General features: G+C 42.8%; 1 protein-coding gene across 2 annotated transcripts; it reads left to right on the top strand.

Annotated features, from left to right (window-relative positions):
* Positions 1-1,098: 1,098 nt before the first annotated feature.
* On the top strand, positions 1,099-20,068 carry LOC143018902 (uncharacterized). Of its 2 annotated transcripts, XM_076174473.1 has the most exons (5): positions 1,099-1,333; positions 15,614-15,668; positions 16,201-16,314; positions 16,484-16,769; positions 19,579-20,068. In XM_076174473.1, exons 1-3 carry the CDS (start codon positions 1,134-1,136, stop codon positions 16,249-16,251), a joined length of 306 nt encoding a protein of 101 aa, XP_076030588.1. In that variant the 5' UTR covers positions 1,099-1,133; the 3' UTR covers positions 16,252-16,314; positions 16,484-16,769; positions 19,579-20,068. The 2 variants fall into 2 exon arrangements, 1 of the variants encoding a protein (XP_076030588.1); XR_012965784.1 differs by lacking the exon at positions 15,614-15,668.
* The last annotated feature ends 635 nt before the right edge of the window (positions 20,069-20,703 follow it).

Genomic DNA, 20,703 nt, shown 5'->3' with positions numbered 1-20,703 from the left:
TGAGCTGGGAGATAGGGTTGATGAAAGAGTATTTGGATGGTTTGGACACATGGAAAGAATGAGTGAGGAAAGATTGGTAAAAGAAGTGTGGAAGGAGTGAATATGAGGGGGCGTCCTAGGATTAGATGGATGGGTGAGGGTAAAAGGGGCATTATGAAAGAGAGGAATGTCTGTTGAGGAAGGACAGAAGATAGAAGTGAATGGAGAATGGCTGTGTATGGATAATGCTGTGATGTATGAGGGTGAGTGGGTGGGTGAAGGGGGGTGAGGGGGGTGAGGGAGTATGTATGAGAAATAAATTGACGCAGCCCTAAGGAATTTCTCCCCATCCTTCTCCTTTTCTGCATGGGGGGATGGAGAGGGGGGGTTGCCGAATTTATGAAGTGGCCTTGCTGTGGATATGCTGTGTCTTGCGACATTGCTTCTGACCCAGGGCAGTGGACAGGATGCAGGGATGACCCGTCATCCAGGAGGTGCCAAGATAAGAGGTAAGGAGGAGGGTGGAGGGGAGTGGAATATATAGGAAATGGAATGGGTGGGAGTGGTTTCTATGCCTTTTTCTTTTTGGCTACCCCCCCGTGTAGGGGGAAAAAGCCTTTGGTATAATTATGTTTGTATGTAAAAATAATTTCAGTTTTCAAATGATAGCCAGAAATCAGGAGTCTTTTATCTATAATTAGTTCCATATATATCATGGTGCTACTTCTAATGATTAAATTTGTTGTTTTTTAATGCATACATTAATATAAATACATTTTTGTGTGATTGGAGCTATCATAGTTATAATCAGTATTTGCTTGTACTATATCTTTGCTTATGTAAAGGTGTCAAAATCTGCACAACTCTTGTATCATTATTATTGTATATTTCTAATTGTTACTTTCTTTTTACTATAATTATGATTACTTTATATCATAATGGTTTGATACTTCAGATGTCTTAAGCTTTCTATTCTTTTGCATATTTTTCAAAATCTGTATAACTATTGCATCATTATTGTTATTATCATTGTTGTATTATTTTATTGTTGTTACTGTCTTGTTGTTATATCTATGATTAATGTATTTTATTTGTTTAATACTTTAGGTGCCTTCACTGGGCTTTGTATTGATGGCCATGGGTAGAAGCCAGACATGCATCTCTCATGTATTATTTGTGATGCTCCTGCACGTGCTTTTGGCAAGCAAGTGAAGTCACATAATGCATATCATGGTTACAAAAAATGTGTTCAGAGAGGAAGTTTTGACAAGAAAGTTGTAGAAGATTCCAACTTTGACAAAGGAATACAACAGATGTATAATGTCACCTCCCCTCAAGTCACAAATCTCAGACGGTGAGTGTACATCACGTGTCTATGTTGTATGTGGAAACACTTTTTCTAATAAACTTATAATAATGCACTGGTATTAAAAATTTTATGAGAAATGTTTTGTTACATTAGTTGAAAAAATGGCAGACCTTTTAAATTTAATATTACCATTAACAAATTTAACTGTGTTGCCTGATGTTAAAATCGGATGTTTAGGATTGAGGATATATATACCCACATATATATATATATATATATATATATATATATATATATATATATATAAACATATAAACCAAACCCATAAAACATGGCTCCCTATTGAACAAGATTTAGGACTATTGCACCGAGTATTCGGTCTCCATCACTTAAAATGGTCGTCAGTGCTCCATGTTGCTGGCCTCTCAGCAACTTTCAAGTTTTTCCGCCACTATGACCGAGCACTTGGTCTATAGCACTTAGCATGGTAATCAGTGCTCCACCACATTGCTGGCCTCCCAGCAACTTTTCATTTGTGCTCACCACTGTGACCAAGCACTCCATCTATATCACTTACACATGGTCATCAACGCTCCACCATGTTTCTGGCCTCTCAGCAACTTTTGAGTTGTGCCCCCCACTGTGACCAAGCACTCAATCTAAATCACGTAGCATGGTCATCAGTGCTCCACCACATTGCCTGCCTCCCAGCAACTTTCAAGATGTCCTTGCTACTATGACCAAGCACTCAGCCTATATCCCTTAGTATGGTCATTATTGTACCACCACATTGCCAGCCTCCCAGCAAATTTTCAGTTGTGCCCATCACTGTGACCAAACACATATTCTATGTCACCTAGCATTGTCGTCAGTGCTCTATCATGTTTCCGGCCTCACAGCAACTTTCAAATTGTGACCGAGCACTCGGTCTATATCACTTAGCATGGTTGTCAGTCCACAACATTGCCTGCCTTCTAGCAACTTTCAAGTTGTACCCACCACTGTGACCGAGCATTCTGTCTATATCACTTAGCATAGTCTTCAGTGCTTCAACACATTGCCGGCCTCCCGTCAACTTTCAAGCTGTGTCTGGCACTCTAACCGATCACATGGTCTATATCACATAGCATGATCGTCAGTGTTCCATGTTGCTGGCCTTTCAACAACTTTCGACTTATGCCTGCCACTGTCACCGACCTCTCATCCTATATCATTTAGCATGGCCGTTAGTGCTCCACCACATTGCCAGCCTCTCCAGCAACTTTTAAGTTGTGCCTGCCACTGTGACTGACCACTCGGTCTATATCACTTGATATGGTCATCAGTGCTCCACCACGTTGCAGGCCTCCCAGTAAATTTTGAGTTGTGCCCTACATAGTGACCAAGCAATATCACTTAGCATGGTCGTCAGTGCTCCACCACAGTGCCTACCTCCTAGCAACTTTCGAGTTGTGGCCCCCACTTTCTCTGAGCACTCAGTCTTTATCACTCGGCATAGTCGCCAGTTCCTATTCGAGAGTTGACACCTTGACGTGGTGGATAGGCTTGAGAATCTTAATGATTACAAGAGATATGTTGATAGAGAGGAAATGTCTGCAGGGTCACCCATATCGAACAGGTTTTATAAGAAAGATCAGACAAAGAGCAGCTCACACAAACACAATCACAGGACCCACTGCTAACTGGCACATCCCTGCTGGCAAACAGGGAACTTCCCCTTAGATATATGGGATACCGTCATAATGACAGCGTGGACCATTGGGAACCCTATAGATATATAGGGCTTTACCGAATGTAATGAATAAAGTGACACCAGAGAAAAATCTCACCAGAAACTAGTTGGCAGGGAGGTGATATTACTGCCAAAACCCCTTCATAGCAAACATGAACAGTACAAACAAAACAAAACCGGGCATTCCTAAAGCTCCAACCGCATTGCGTCATGTGCTTACAGGCAATGTTCCATCAAATGTAAGTAAGCATTGTCCAAGCAGATCCAAGCCTTGGACATTAAACAGTATGAAGAAAATGAAGATATATACTTACAACATAAGAAGTCTCTCAGAAGACCACGGACTGGAGAGTTTATTGGAAGAACTAGACAACATCAAGTGGGACATCGTAGGAATTAGCGAAGCCCAAAGAACGGAAGAAAAGCTGATACAATTACAAGATGGTCACCACCTGTTCTACTATAGAGGTAAGGACAAAAAAAGATCTAGTGGAGTAGGATTCTTGATCAACTGAGAGATTGCTGGTAACGTTATCAAGTTCAGTAGTTTATCAGACAGGGCAGCTTGGATTATGATTAGGGTGAGTTAAAGGTACATTCTAAAAATAATTCAGGTTTATGCACCAGCTTCACAGGGTTCAGACGATAACATTGAGTACTTCTATGATGATTTAAGTCAGGTAATGGATCATGAAAAAAGTAGGTACACGTTGGTAAGAGGCGACTTTAATGCTAAAATGGGGAAGAAGATGAGAGATGAGATGTGCATTGGGAAGTTTGGAGTAGGTGAAAAAAATGACAGAGAACTACAACATGAGGATAATGAACACTTTCTTCCAAAAGCATGTAGATTGTAAATGGACTAGAAGTCCAAATGGAACAACAAAGAATGAAGTAGACTTTATATTAGATGATGAGAGCAAGAGCATTAGCAATGTTAGTCATAAAGTCAACATTAGTGACCATAGAATGATAGGTTGCACAGCAAAATTCAATTTCAGACCCGAGAGAAGTAAACTAGTTTTTAAAAAGAAAATAAACCTTGCAATGGTTAAAGATAATAAGAAGGAATTTCAATTAGAAATTAAAAATCGATTCGAAGCTCTAAGAACTAACGAGGACACAGTTAAAGATATGAATTTAAATCTAGTGAATATTATTAGGGAATTGGCAGAGAAAGTAGGATGTACAAAAATTATTAAAGAAAACAAATACTCCAAAACTACAAATGACCTCATTAAAAGAAGGAGGACCATGCAGGAGAGACAAAATAGAGTAGAACAAAACAAGCTTATCAACAAAAGGCAGATATCACAGAAAAGGAAGAGAAACATTGATGAAATAGAGGAAAATATTCAGAAAGGTAAAAGTATTAAAGGAACCGAGAGCAGACATGCTTTAGGAAGACAGCAAATGATATGTTTGAAAGATAGAAATGGAGAAATTATTAAATGCAGGGGCAGAATGGTAGAAATAGTAGAAGAATTTTACCAAGAGCTTTACTCATCGAAGACCATAGTAGAGTCAGTAAATTCATCTGTAGATGTTAGTAGTCTACCAGAGATTACAAAGGAAGAAGTAGAATTTGCTCTAAAAATATGCAATGAGGAAAAGTACATGGGAAAGATGGTATATCAATAGATCTGTTGAAAGACGCAGGGAAAGAAGTTCATGTTAAGTTAACTCAGTTGTACACCCAGTGCTTACATCAAGAAAACGTTCCTGATGCGTTGTGCAATGCTATAGTGATTTTACTTCATAAAAAAGGAGACCAGAGGGACTTTAGTAACTATCAACCAATTAGCTTGCTATCAAATGTATATAGAGTATTCTCCAAGATCTTTACAAATAGACTAAGTTTTAGATGGAAACCAACCGAGAAAACAAGCAAGCTTTAGAAGCAGAAACTCGACTCTCGACCATTTGTAGGCAATGAACCAGCTAGTCGGGAAAGCAACAGAATACAATATGCCTTTCTGTTTAGCTTTTATAGATTATGAGAGGACCTTTGACTCTGTAGAACAAATAACAATATTAAACTCGCTATGCTATCAGTTTACAAATGAAGAGATCATAAGGGTTTTAGAAAAGATTTATGCAAGAGGTACCGCTATAATTCAACTACATAAAGATACAGAAAAGATCAAGATTGAGAAAGGAGTATGGTAAGGCGATACAATTTCACCAAAACTATTTACAGCTTGCCTGTAAGCGATTTTCGGAAGGTTGAGTTGGGAAGAGAAAGTTTTGAAGATTAATGGCAAATATTTGAGCCACCTAAGATTTGTAGATGACATTATTCTTATTTCATAGAGAGCAGAGGACTTGCAAGATATGCTGAGTGATCTGAACAAGAAAAGTCTCAAAGTAGGTTTAAAATTAATAAGACCAAAGCCAAAGTAATGTTCAACACGAAAGAACAAAGTAAAGAGATTATAATCAATAGTGAGAGTCTTGAAGAAATTGAAGAGTATAATTTGGGCCAGATGGTGAAAGTGACAAAAGATCATGATAACGAAATAAAAAGACTTATTACAATTGATTGGAAAGTGTTTGGTAAGTATAAAATCCTGAGAGACTCTCTACCTTTATGTTTGAAACATAGAGTTTACAATCAGTGCATTCTGCCAGCAATGATCTATGGGTGTGAGACATGGAAACTGACGAAGGCGGTGGAAACAAAGCTAAGGACTGCACAGAGGAGAACGGAGAGATCAATGATGGAAATAACGCTGAGAGACCGAAAGAGAGCAAGTTGGGTGAGAGAGCAGACTAGAGTTAAAGATATTGTGGAGGCAGTGAGAGATAGGAAGTGGAATTGGGCAGGTAAGTTAGTGTGAACGACTGATGAGCGATGGACCAAGTGTGTTACTGAGTGGACGCCGCAAGATGGGAGGCGTGGCAGAGGTTGGCGCGGTCGTGTGAATCGTGGAATGCTATGAGGGAGGCCTTTGTTCAGCAGTGGACTTAGAATGTCTGATTTGATTGATTGATAGTCGTCAGTTCCCCACCACGTTCCAGGCCTCCCCGCAACTTCCGAGTGTCTCCTGCCACTATAACTTAGCACTCAGTCTATATCACTTAGCATGGTCCTGAGGGCTCCACCACGATCCCAGCTTCCCACCAACTTTCGAGTGGTGCCTGTCACTGTGACCAGGTATTCAGTCTGTATCACTTAGCATGGTCGTCAGTCCTCCACGTTGCCGGCCTCCCAGCAACTTTAGAGTTGTGCCCTAACTTAACCTAGACTAATCTGAACTAACTTTAACTAACCTACCTTAACCTGACATAACCTAACATATGTAACCTAACTTAACTGGGAATACCGTCTATATCACTTAGCATGGTCGTCAGTGCTCCTCTACATTTCAAGCCTCACAGCAACTTTCGAGTTTTCTTACCACTATAACCTTGCACTCCTATATCTCTTAACAATATCATCAATGCTCCACCACGTTGCCTGCCTTCTAACAACTTTCCAGTTTTGCCCGCCACTGTGACCGAGCCTTCGGTCTATATCACATGGCATGGTCGTCGGTGCTCCTCCACATTGCCGTCCTCCCAGCAAATTAAGAGTTGTGTCCTCCATTTTGAACGATCACTCGGTCTCTGTCACTTAGCACGGTCATCAGTTCTCCACCTTGCTGGCCTCCCAGTAACTTTCGAGTTTTGCCCGACACTGTGACCTGACAATCGGTCTATATCACTTAGTATGGTCGCCAGTCCTCCACCACGTTCCCAGACTCCTAGCAACTTTCGAGTTATGCCTTTTACTGTGTCAAAGAAACCGGTCTATATGACTTAATATGATCGTCAGTGCTCCACCGCGTTCTCGGCCTTCACGCAACTTTCGAGTTGTGCCCGCCACTTTGACTTTACATTCGGTCTATATCACTTAGTGTGGTCGTCAGTGCTCCAGCCTACGTAAGTCAGGGTCCTTCCATAGGTTGGTGGAAGACGGACAATGTCGTTTCTTCCCACTCGGAAGGGGATGTGGAAGATTAGCAAAATGTTTATCTTAACGGAGGGAAGCACACTAGCCTTCCGGAGGGTATAAGTTTGAGTAAAACTCCCATTCCTTCTTCCTCTCTTTTATTTGAAATTCCATGTTTATCACATTGAAATGGAGGATGCCTACTGGTGTTAATCCTATTGATAAGAGGTGTTATAGTAACCGTTGTGCCTCGTTGAAGGAGGCTTAGCTTACTGGTGACAGCTTCTTTATATGGAATTTCACCACTTTGACGGCCTCCTAGCACCTGTCGAGTTTTGCCCGCAACTGTGACCGAGTACACGGTCTATATCACTTGGTATGATCGTTATTTTTCCACCATTTTGCATGCCTTCCAGCAACTTCCTAGTTGCACCCGCCACTGTGACCAAGTGCTCAGTCTATGTCACGTAACATAGTCACTAGTTCACCACGTGCCCTGTTTTCCAGAAATTTTTGAGTTGTGACAGAACTCTCGGTCTTTATCACTTAGCATTGTCGTCAGTGCTTCACCACATTTCCAGCCTCCCAGCAACTTTCGAGTTGTTCCCGTGTAACACCGGTGATTGTTGTGGTTACATAAGGTGGACTTAATGCGGGCAAGATAAACTCCAAAACCGGAGTTTCTTCTATCTATCTATAACAAGAGAGTCTGGTTTAGAATATAACAAACTATATATGGGCCCTTTGGTCAAACTACAGTAAGTGCCGGGCCTTGAACTCGGTCACACCTGTGTCTGGCAGGCACTCGACCTGGCCAGCTCTGGCTGGTAGGCTCTTGACCTGCCCAGCTCTCCCCTTGGTTACATTATCATCGCATGATATAGTGGGTTGTCATAAGTAAAGGTGTCAGTCTTGTACATTTAGGCATTGTAGACAGTTCTACTTACGGGGGTTAGTCGTATAGTTGGTGGGTGTGGTTAGATATGTTATATATGTGTTAGCTTGTGAGTAATATAATAGGGGTAGGTATAAAAAAGGGGATTTAATGGGTTTGTCTGGTGACATTAGGCATCTTCGTGTAGCGATATCTTGTTTGTCTGAATTCTGCTGAATCTGGGAAAGCGAAATCATCGAAAAGGGGAGGGAGTGCTATGTCACAAGCATGTGGATTACGTGCGTGGTAGGCGACAAGGGTAGTAATGGTTACACCTTTCACTATGACCGAGCACTCGATCTATATCATTTAGCATGGTCGTCATTGCTCCACGACATTGCCGAACTCCCAGCAACTTTTGACTTGTGCCCGCTACTTTGATTGAGCACTCTGTGTTTATCACTCAACATTGTTGTCAGTTCTCCACCACGTTGCCGGCCTCCCAGCAACCTTCAAATGTTTACCGCCACTGTGACCGAGCACTCGTTCTATATAACTTTGCATGGTTGCCATTGCTTCACCACGTTAACGGCATCCCAGCAACTTTCGAGTTGTATCCGCCACTGTGACCGAGCATTTAGTCTGTATCACTTAGCATGGTCGTATGTGCTACACTACGTTGCCGGCCTCCCAGCAGCTTTCGACTTGTGCCCACCACTGTGACCGTGCACTCGGTCTATGTCACTTAGTATGATCGTCAGTGCTCTACCACGTCGCCGGTCTCCGAGTAACTTTAGAGTTCAGCCCTAACCTAACCTAATCAAAACTAACCTAAACTAATCTAACCAAACCATAACCTAACCTAACCTACCCTAACCAATCTAACCTAACTTAACCCTAACCTAACCTAACCCAGTGAACCTAACCTAACTTAACCTAACTAACCTAATCTAACCCTAACCTAATCTAACTTAACCCTAAGCTAACTAGCCCTAACCTAACTAACCTAAGTTAATCAACAATCGGCAGGTCATCGATTCGCCACAAACTTATCCCAGAGAAAGTCGGGCACAGTACACTGCTAGGTAAATGTGAGGAACCTGGACCCAAGGGCGTGTGCGTGGCGACCAGTCAAATTTGAGCCTGTTTCCGATTTTTTTTTTAACTTACTTGTGGTGATCAGAAAGTAATGACAGTCGGACTCGTAGCTGAGAGACTGTAAGTGTTGGGGGGGCGGGGAGCAAGGGGCAGCAAGTGTTGCCTGTTGTTACATGTTTGAGCTTGTCGCAGTTTGTCTAGCTTACATTTTATCGTTGCGCTGTGCGATTGCGTCATTGTTGGTTTGCCTCTCTAACTGGAAACATGGATTTTTCGAAAGAAGGCTGCAGATTCTACACCTTCACAAGGTGGAAACTCGGGAAAAAAGCAACGGAGATCAGAGAGGAATTGTTGCAAGTTTTTCCCGAGTCTACTCCATCACTGGAAACTGTTTCCCGCTGGATTCGAGCTTTCGCAGCCGGAAAATTGCAGCTAGAAGATGATCATCGTCCTGGCCGCCCTCGGACATCCGTGACCGAAGCAACGACGGTCCGTGCGCGGGCCATCATTGACGAAGATCCAACTGTTACTCTTCGATTCTTATCCTTGGAGCTCGGTGTCAGTTATGGGAGCGCACATGACATCGTGCATGAACACTTAGGGCTGAGGAAGAAGTGTGCTCGATGGATACCTCATTTGCTTACGGAAGAGCAGAAGAGTGAACGGGTGCGGATTTGTCGTCTATGGCTGGCTGAATTCGAGCCAAATGGTCCGAAACGGTTCTCAGATGTAGCTACCGGAGATGAGTGTTGGATTTCTTTCTTCACCACCAGAGACAAGCAGTCTAACATGGTGTGGTTGAGTGATGAAGAACCTCGACCTCAGATTCTGAGGGAAGGATTTCGCAGCAGGAAGCGCCTTTTCACCATCTTCTTCAATTCACAAGGACCAATGTGTGTGGATGTAATGCCTCAACAGTGTACTATCACAGCCCAGTACTACACTGATCACGTCCTTCCTTGAGTCCTGGAATATCAGGCCAAGACTGCACCAACCCATCGCCGATCGCGCCTTTTGCTGCACCATGACAATGCTGCCCCCCACAAAGCTCGCCTCACTGTGCAGTTCCTGGAGCAGCAGGGGATCACACTTCTCCCCCACCCACCCTACTCGCCTGACCTTGCTCCCTGTGATTTTTGGTTGTTTCCAAAGATCAAGGGTGCGATCGCAGGGAAGCTGTTTCATCGCATCCAAGATCTGGCGCGAGCAGTCAATTCAGAGCTACGAGGTATATTGGCTTCTGAGTACCGTGAGTGCTTCATGAAGTGGCGAAAGAGGATGGAACGTTGCATAGAGGCAGGAGGGGAGTACTTTGAAGGAATGTAGGCCACTATTTGGATTTACCTCTGTACCGTGAAAATATATGGTATCACTGTCATTACTTTTTTATCACCCCTCGTACACCTCTGGCGCCCACTCTGGCCTGAGAGGTGCCCGAGTGCAATCCACACGATGCCTGGTGGCCCTCAACCTGTGGGTATGATGGTGGCCCAAGCGGTTCAAGTGACCAAAAATGACAATGACCGAGTGTCCGGTCACAGTGGCGGGCACAACTCAAAAGTCGCTGGGAGGCCAGCAGTGTAGTGGAGCACTCCCAACTATACTAGATAATACAGACCGAATGCAGTCACAACTCGAAATTTGCTGGGAGGCCGGAAACATGGTGGAGCTATGCTAGGTGATATAGACTGATTGTTCGATGATAATTTTGGGCACAATTCGAAAGTTGCTGGGAGACCGGCGACGTAGTAGATCACTAACGACTATGCTAAGTGACATAGACCGAGTGCTCGGTCAAAGTGGTGGGCACAATTCGAAAATTGTAAGGAGGCCGACAAAGGGGTGGAGCACCGACGAGCTAAGTGATATAAACTGAGTGTTCGGTCACACTATCCTACAAGACATGCACTGGATACAGAGGAGCCTGAGGAAGTCCCTCTTCATCGATTCATATCGTGAGGAGGAGCAACTGATGGCTTCGCTCTTTGGCGCCTGTGCGACGGAACAGATCCTTCCAAGCTCTGGAGGACCATCAAGCGACAGCTGGAAGAGTGTTCTGTGCCTCCACCCAAGGTCATCATCCATCTCAACCACTCCGCACATGCACCCCAACACTAGGCTGACCTGGCGTCAGCATGGAGTGAGGTCTTTAAGCCCCATCCTGTGCAAGGACCACATTACTTTAGCACTTGCACAGTGTTAACTCTTTCATGAATAGCTGTAGTGACCTCATTCCCGACGAGACTGTTGATCTCTCTCAGATAAAGATGATCCTTGTATCTGCCCCATCGTTTTGGAGGAGGTAAAGGGTATCTCGGCTTTAAAATTAAAATCCCCTGGCCCTTCAGGCATCAGTGCACACCTACTCATACGTATGCCAGACAACGTTATCTCACATATGACGACACTATACAATAACTCGCTAGCCTTTGGGTACTTCCCACAGCTTTTCAAGGCCTTCCATACCATCCTTGTTTCCAAACCCCAGAAACCCATCTCGGCCCCTGTTTCATACCGACCAATCTCCCTTCTGGAATACTTTGGTAAGGTGTTTGAGCACGTCCTCTGCCACCGCCTGACCGAGTACCTGGAGGCGGAGAACGTGCTGAGGGAATGACAGTTTGGTTTTCGGCCATAGCACAGTGCAGACGTTATTTCCATGATCACTTAATGGGTTCAAAAACAATAAATGGCTCCACTACTTCAGAAAGTCTGTTTCGTCGGCCGGAAAAGGATATGTCTCGCCCCTTATCCAGTTGAATATACACCCGCTTAGAGGAAACAACCCTCTATGTGTAGCATACACAAGCATATTGCAAACAAAAACATGACTACACGCACAAACAGCTACATCAGCTTTTTCTTTTACTGAAATTAATTTCACTTCTTTCCTACTGCATCTTCTCATTTCAATTTACCTACCACTAAAAAAAAATTCTATTTTCTGTCTTTCACTACGACTAAGGCTCCTACTCCCTTTCTAACTTTGTTGGTGGAGGTTAAGTTGAACAGATATCCCTAAAGTAGCTTCACAGTTACATATATTGATTTCAGACTACAACTATAAGTCTCCCTCCCATCCCTCCTGAGCCACGCCCCTTATCCAGTTGAATATACACCCGCTTAGAGGAAACAACCCTCTATGTGTAGCATACACAAGCATATTGCAAACAAAAACATGACTACACGCACAAACAGCTACATCAGCTTTTTCTTTTACTGAAATTAATTTCACTTCTTTCCTACTGCATCTTCTCATTTCAATTTACCTACCACTAATTTTTTTTCAATTTTTTGTCTTTCCCTACGACTAAGCCTCCTACTCCCTTTCTAACTTTGTTGGTGGAGGTTAAGTTGAACAGATATCCCTAAAGTAACTTCACAGTTACATATATTGATTTCAGACTACAACTATAAGTCTCCCTCCCATCCCTCCTGAGCCACGACTTCAAACAATAAATATCCCTAAGAATCCCCCGGTGGCAATAGCCCTCTTTTTATTCACAACTATCTTTCATTTTCATACAGACATCCCTTCCCCTCCTACAACTGATCCCGCGCGAGCGGGTGGTCTTTCCTATGTAGTCCATAGTTCATAATACAACTCGAAAGTTGCTGTAAGGCCAGCAACGTAGTGGGGCACTAACTAATTCGTTAATTTATATAGAACGAGTCCTTGGTCAGAGTAGCAGGCACATCTATAAAGTTGCTGGGTGGCCGGAAACGTGGTGGAGCACTGACTACTATAATAAGTGATATACATAGAGGCCTCGGTCACAGTGGGGAGCACAGTTCGAAAATTGCTGGGATGTCGGCAACGTGGCGGAACACTGCCTACCATGCTAAGTTATTTAGACCGAGAACTTGGTCATACTGGCGGGCAGATCTATAAAATTGCTGGAATGCCGGCAAGTTGGCGGAGCACTTATGACTATGCTAAGTGATATAGACCGAGTGCTCGACCACAGTGGCGGGCAGAGCTCGAAAGTTGCTGAGAGGCCGGCACATGGTGGAATACAGACGACTATGTTGTCATATAGACTTAATATTCGGTCGCAGTGGTGGGCAGAGCTCGAAAGTTGCTGGAAGGCCAGCAATGTGTAGAAGCACTGACGAGTATTCTAAGTGATATAAACCGAGTGCTCAGTCACAGTAGCGGGCACAACACGAAAGTTGACAGGAGATCGGCAACGTGCTGGAGCACTGACGAATATGCTAACCTAACCTAATCAAACCAAATCTAACCTAACCTAACCTAACATACGTAACCTAATCTTACCTAACAAACTTAATCTAACCAAGCCTAATCTAACCTAACCTATCCCTACCAAACCTTATAAAATCTAACCCTAACTAAACCTAACTTACACAAAATAACTTAAACAAACCTAACACCCTTACCTAACCTAATCTCACCTGACCAAACCAAACCTCACATAACTTAACCTAAACCTAATCTTTCCTAATCTAAACTTAACCTTACCCAATCTAACCTAACCATAATTTGAGTGTGTAGCGTTTTTGTGATGTAGCAGGGTACGGGGTATATGTTTTGAAGCACATTTTTGTGATAGCAGCCAAACTTAACCTAACCTAACCTAACCTAACCTTAACCTAACCTAAAATAACCTTAGTTAACATAACACAACTTTAATTTGAGCATGTGGCATTTGTGCGATTTAGCAAGTAAAGGGAATCTGTTTTTGGATATTATTTTTGCTATTTAACCAGCCAAAAGGCTAACGTATCCTAACCTGAATTTGAGAGTGTGGCGTTTTTTGTGATTTAGCAGTTTATGGTGAATCTAGTTTTAATCACATTATTACAATTTAACAATTCATAGGGCTAACCTAACCTATTGTAACCCACCCTAAACCTAACCTAATCTAACTTCGCTTAATTTAACCTAACTTAATCTAACCTAACCTAATGTAGCCTAGGTTAGGTCAAGCTTGGTTAGATTAGATTATTTTAGGTTTAGGACAGGTTAGGTTACCTATGGTTAACCCTATGGCTGGTAAGTCGCAAAAATACGATTCAAAGCAGGTTCTTCTTATCCTGCTAAATCGCAAAAATTCCACTCAAATTAATGTTAAGTTAGTGAGGTTAGGTCTGCTTAGGTTTGGTTTATGGTAGGTTAGGCTTCGTTAGATTAAATATAATTAAGCTATGTTAAGTTAGGTTTAGCATTGAATCGCAAAAATGTTATTCAAATCAGATTTTCATTAATGAAATGTTACATAATATAATGCAATATAAATAATGGAGTGAAGCATAATGATACAATTTAGAAAACATCCTCCTTCCCACTTTCCATCACTTCTTCCCCTTCCTCTTGTTCTCCTTCCCCTCCACGTCCCCCTCCTCATCCCCTTCCGCCTCGCTTCTAGACAAGTGACGTTGAATACGTATTTGATGACCATGGCTTTATAAGTCAACCTGGCCCTCGTGGCAAGAAGACACGCCTATACGACACGGCACCAAGTGAGGTATATTTGAGGAATCTAAACCCAAGGCCCAGCCAAATTTGAAACTCTGAGTGGACTTTTGCCTTCCTGCCTCTAGCACCTGCACCTTTGGCCTGATTGGTCTCCAAGTGATGTTCGCAGGCCTCGTGGGCCTCAACCTGTGGGCGAGATAGTGGCCCAGTCTGAGCCAGTGGATTTTTGCCTTCCCGCCTCTAGCGCTCGCGCCTTTGGCCTGAGTGGTCTCCAAGTAATATACGCAGGCCTCGTGGCCCTCGACCTCTGGGTGTGATAGTGGCTGAATTGGAGCCAGTGGCAAAAATGACCCAAAAATCTCTCAATGGTTTACCCAGGGAGACAGTTGTCCACAGGGCACCATGGGGTAATGTGAGGAACCTGTACCCAAGGGCGTGTGGGGGGGGGGGGCCCTAGCCAAATGTGATAAATTGGGGGGGGGGGGAATGGCTGGTCACCACGCACATACCCTTGGGTTCAGGTTCCTCAACACTACCTCACAATGCACTGTGCCCAACTCCCTCTCTCTGAGCTAAGTTTGGGCCAAATCAGTGACATGACAATTTTTGGCAAAATCCGTGGGTCCCTGTTTTTCAGGTCATTTTAGTCACCTGATTGAGCCACCATCTCACCCACAGGTCGAGGGCCACCAGGACTCATGTGGATTGCACTCGGGCACCTCTCAGGCCAAAGGTATGGGCACCAGAGGTGCAAATGTAAAAAATCAGAAAAAAGTTTCCTCTTTCTCCAGGTTCTACATGTCTACCTCAAAGTGCATTGTGCCTGACTCTGTCCCTCTAAGCTAAGTTTTTTTTTTTTTTTTCCATGTTGGTCATTTGCTCCAATTGGGCCACGATCTCACCCACAGGCCGAGGCCCACCAGGCCTTCTGTGGATTGCATTCAGACACCACTCAGGCCAAAGGTACTGGCGCCAGAGGTGCAAATGTGAAAAATCAGGGGCTAATCGCTGACCACCCGCCCTTGGGTCCAGGTTCCTCACCCCTCCCTCACAGTGCATTGTGCCCCATTCTCCCCCTCTGGTGTAAGTTTGGGGCAAATCAGTGACCTGACTTTTTTGGCAAATCCCTTTGATTATTATTATCATTATTATTATTATTATTGCTATTATTATTATTATTATTATTATTTTCCATTTTTGGGTCATTTTAGTCACTTGCTCTGATTAGGCCGCCATCTCACCCACAGATCGAGAGCCACCAGGCATTGTGAGGAGTGCACTCGGACACCACTCAGGCCAAAGGTACAGGCGTCAAAGTGCAAATGTGAAAAATCAGAAAAAAGGTTCAACTTTGGCTGGTCACCACACACATGCCCTTTAGTCCAGGTTCCTGACATCTACCTCGCACTGCACTGTGCCTGTCTCTCTCCCTCTGGGTAACCTGAAGTGGTGATGAACTTGGCTTATCACAGCAATCCAGTCATGTATGCCAGACACTGGATGCCATGGCATCACATGCATTCATTTCCAAGTTAATCAGGTTCCCAACCCGTTACATGGACATCCAGGAGAAACAATGGTTTTCATGCAGATAGCTGGTTTTCCTGGGGTTGTGAGGCCCATAGATGACACCCACATTAGAATTATTACTCCTAAGCAATATGAAGCAGGATACATTAACTGTAAAAATTTTCTTAGTATCAATGCACAATTTGTTTTTGATGTTAACTACAAAATACTGGATGTAGTGGCCAAGTAGCCAGGGTCTACCCATGATGTTCAAATATGGAGTGTTGTCTGGAGACAGCTTTTTCAAAGAATGTAATGCCTGCAGGCTGTCATCTTCTTGGAGATTGTGGCTATCCTTGTGAACATTGGCTGCTGACCCCTTATATCCAACCATGCAGTGACACACAAGAAGTATATGACAAATAAGGTGGAATTTTTTGTACGTATCTTGAATGTGTTCATTTTCTATTTCTGTATTGTTTGATTCAAACATAATTACACCCAACATCATAACCCAATTTTGGTTTGATAGAATAAGCTCTCAAATATTTGTTCATGCCAGTAATAATTTATTGAGAATGGACCTTCACTATATTGTTTATTGGCAGGGTACATAAACAAGAACTCTTGTTGAAAGGGGAATCCGCCAGCTGAAGAGATTTCATGTTCTTCATGGAAAAGTTAGTCCTGAGAAAACATGCAAGATGATAATGGCCTGTGCTTCTCTTCTAAACTTATCCAAACAAAGGAATCTAAATGTAGCCATCGAAAATGATCATGTAGATTATGAGGTCAAGCAAGATGACATAAACCAAAACCATCAACTCCAATTGAGCCTGGAGTAGTTGGCATTGAAGTACCATTGCTGCTACTGAGCACTCACCAATAGTAATGGTAAGAAAAGGTTAAGGAAACTCTTATTCTTCAATTCATACTTTCCTCCTTTATTAACAAAAAATACAAGTCTACACATTGGTAAGGTGACTCAACGGTGAACATAATCTCTAGTCAAGAATGGCATGCCAGGCATATTACATATTAGTCAAAAACAAGGGGTAACTATAGGCTACATAACCCCCCCCCACCTAGTGTTTGCTGATGACACTGTGCATGTGGTAAGATCAGAGGGGGGATTAAGGGAGTTAGTGATGGAGTTAGGGAAGGTATGTGAGAGGAAACAGTTGAAGGTAAATGTAAAGTGATGAGATGTACAAGGGGAAAGGATGGCAGCAATTTGGAAGTAAATCTTAAAGGAAAGAGGCTGGAAGAAGTGTATAGTTTTAGGTATTTGGGGTCGCATGTGGGAGGAAAGGTAGGAGTGGAGGTGGAGGTAAACTGTAGATTGAGAGAAGTGCCTTGGGGAGTTTAAAAAGTGTAATGAGAAATGGGTATTTGGGAATGGAAGCAAAGAGATTATATGAAGGGGTGATTGTGCCAACAGCATTGCATAAAGGTAGAGACATGGGATTTAAGAGAGGCAGAGAGGACAAGTTTAAATGTGTTTGAGATGAAATGTCTGAGAAATATGGTATTGGTTACAAGGTTGGACAGAGTGAGAAATGAGGAAGTGAGGAGATCTGTGGTGGAAAAGGAGATAGGAAATAGGGCTGAGGAGAGATTGGATGGTTTGGACACATGGAAAGAATGAGTGAAGAAATATTAGTAAAAGAGGTGTGGAAAACAGAGGTGGTTGGGGTGAACATGAGGGGATGGAGAGGGGAGTCACCAATTAAGTGAAGTGGCCTTGCTGTGGATGTGCTGTATCTTGCTGTATTGTTTCTGACCCAGGGCAGTGGATGGGATACAGGAATAACCCATCATCCATGAGGAGCTTAGATAAGAGAGAAGAAAGGGTGGTGGATGGGAATGGAGTGGGTGGGGATGAAATGGGTGGGAATATGAATTATGTGTTTTGACTCTGGCTACCTTCCTTGTCAGGGCGAAAAAGCCCTTGGTATATAGATATAGACCAATTTCATACACTGGTACATACATATACTATGGGTTTTTCCCCCTTACAAGGGAGGTAGCCAGAGTCAAAAGGCATAATTCACACTCCCACTCCACTCCCATTAACCACCCCTCCCTCCCTCCCTCCCACTTTTTTTTTTTTTTTTTTTTTTGTCCCCTCCTGGATGACAGGTCATCTCTGCATTTCACCCATTGCCCTGGGTCAGAAGAAATGCAGCAAGGCCACTTCATTTAATCAGTGACCCCCCTCTATCCCCTCATGAAGAAAAATAGAAGACAGGGAGAAATACCTTCAGATTATATCAAAATATCATTCACACATAACCATTCCTTAAACCCTCAATCCCCCAAACACTCTCATGCATCACATCATCCATGTACAACCATTCTCCACTCACCCCCATCTTCTGTCTTCTCCCTTCCTTCTTCAACAGACATCCCCCTCTTGCTAAATGCCCCTTTTACCCCATCCATCTCATCCTCAGTCGCCCCCTCATATTCACTCCATCCACCTCTGCCTTCCACACTTCTTTTACTAATCTTTCTTCACTCATTCTTTCCATGTGTCCAAACCAACCCAACACTCTTTCATCAACCCTATCTCCCAACTTTTTCCACCCTCACTCTCCTCTTTACCTCCTCATTTCTCACTCTATCCAGTCTAGTAACGCCTACCATACTTCTCAGACATTTTATCTCTTACAGTCCATATTTCTGCCCCATACAGCACTGTTGGCACAAACACCCTTTCATATAATCTCCTCTTAGCATCCATTCCCAAATGTATATTTCTCATTGGTACATAATTGATATATGTATGTACATATACACATATCTGTATTTATCTATATACCAAGAACTTCCCCCCCTTATAAGGGAGGTAACTAAGTCGAAGGCATGTAACTACTCCTACCCATTCCACTCCCATCCACCACCCTTTCCCCCCTCTCATCTTAGCTCCTCATGGATGAAAGGTAATTCCTATATCCTGCCCACTGCCCTGGGTCAGAAGCAATGTAGCAAGACACAGGACATCCATAGCAAAGCCACCTCACTCAATTGGCATACCCCCCTCTCTGTCCCCCATGCAGAAAAACAGAAGACAGGGAGAAATCCCTTCAGGCTGCATCAAAATAGCATTCAGACATAGGCAACCCCCCCCACCCTTCCTCACATATCAGTACCATCCACACACAGACCACCCCCACCTCCCCACTCAACAGACACCCCCTGCCCCCACTTCTTTCACCAATCCCCATTTCCACACATCAAAACCATCCTAATAATCCTTCATCAGTCCCATCCACTATCTCCCCCTCCACACCTGCTTTCCTACATAACCCCTCACTCCTCATTCCATCCAACCTAGCAACCCCCACCACACCATACCCAGACACTTCGTCTCAAAACACATTCAAACTTCTCCTCTCCACCTCTCCCAAATTCTAAGCCTCTGCCCTACACAATGTCATCGGCACAACCACACCCTCACAATCTCCTCCCCACATCCACTCCCAGATGCCTGTTACCCACAATACTCTCCAATCCGCCAAGGCAAGACACATATGTACAAACAGTATATACATAAATATACACATACATATGCATATATGCAATTGGTGACATTTCATTTAAAAAATTTCTGTTCATGATTCTATATTTGTATCTGAATCCAGTCTTATAAATCCCCATGTGCTTACTAATACAGACTGTAATTTCCACTTCCCTGCAGGGTGCCAAAACTTTACCAATTTTAATTTGTCTTCCTACAACTCAAAACTGATACCGTCTTCTATAATCAGAATTTTGGAATTGCCAGTGCACATTGTACATACAGGAGTCCCTCAAATAACGCGAGGGTTAGGTTCCTGAAATTACCACGTATGACCAAATCCGCGTATGCTGACTTTCCATATTAGATACCGAGAACCCTATGTATGTATTTACCTAGTTGTATTTTACGGGAAGGGGAGCTATGCTCATGGTGTCCTGTCTTCATATCTCATTTTATCTAAACTATTTTTAAAATTATGTATTGTTTTTGCACACACCACTTTCTCATCTAACTTGTTCCAACTGTCTATTACTCTGTGAGGAAAGCTGTTCTTTTTCACATCTCTTCTATAGCTGTCTTTCTTGATTTTCTTTCCGTGTCCTCTTGTATTTCTATCATCCCATTTTATTTCCGTGTCCTCTTGTATTTCTATCATCCCATTTTATCAGATTCTCTCTATCAATAATTTCTATGCCTTTCATGATTCTGTAAATACCTATCAAATCTCCTCTCTTCTTTGTTCTAGTGTCTCTAGTTCAAGTTTTGCTAGTCTCTCTTCATATGATAGTTTTGAGAGTGTTGGTGCCAATTTTGTAATTGCTCTTTGTATTCTTTCAATTTTTTTTATACATTTTTTTGTACTTGGTGACCATATCGTTGCTGCATATTCCAGTCTTGGTCTTATCAGAGTGATTAGAATTTTCTTCATCCAGGTATGTAAATGCCACTTTGTTCTTATTAAGTTATAAGTTTCTCCAAAAATCTTATTTATATGTTTCTCAGGTGACATATTATTCATAACAATGACTCCCAGGTCCTTCTCATTTTCTACTTTTTTTATTCCTTCTTCTCCCAATTTATATGATCCTGTTATTCTGTTTTTGCTTTTTCCAAATTCCATTATACTACACTTTTTAGTGTTGAACTCCATCTCCCACTTCCTACTCCATTCCTGTACTTTATTTAGATCACTCTGTAGTGACTCACAATCTTCTTCCGTGTTCACTTTTTTTAACAGTTTTGCATCATCTGCAAAGAAGCTCATATAACTTTCAATTCCGTCATCCATATCATTAATATGTA

Source organism: Oratosquilla oratoria, chromosome 36, assembly GCF_046742065.1.
Source record: "Oratosquilla oratoria isolate Oo_2021 chromosome 36, ASM4674206v1, whole genome shotgun sequence".
Classification (NCBI taxonomy): domain Eukaryota; kingdom Metazoa; phylum Arthropoda; class Malacostraca; order Stomatopoda; family Squillidae; genus Oratosquilla; species Oratosquilla oratoria.
This window is presented reverse-complemented; position numbering and strand designations above follow the sequence as displayed.

Bases quoted from the DNA above. Each gene is read 5' to 3' on its own strand.
- LOC143018902 (XM_076174473.1), top strand. From the start codon at position 1,134: ATGCATCTCTCATGTATTATTTGTGATGCTCCTGCACGTGCTTTTGGC. The intron at 1,334-15,613 runs GTGAGTGTACAT...TCTCACCCACAG, and splicing joins CAAGTCACAAATCTCAGACG to ATCGAGAGCCACCAGGCATT. The intron at 15,669-16,200 runs GTACAGGCGTCA...TAATGCCTGCAG, and splicing joins GGACACCACTCAGGCCAAAG to GCTGTCATCTTCTTGGAGAT.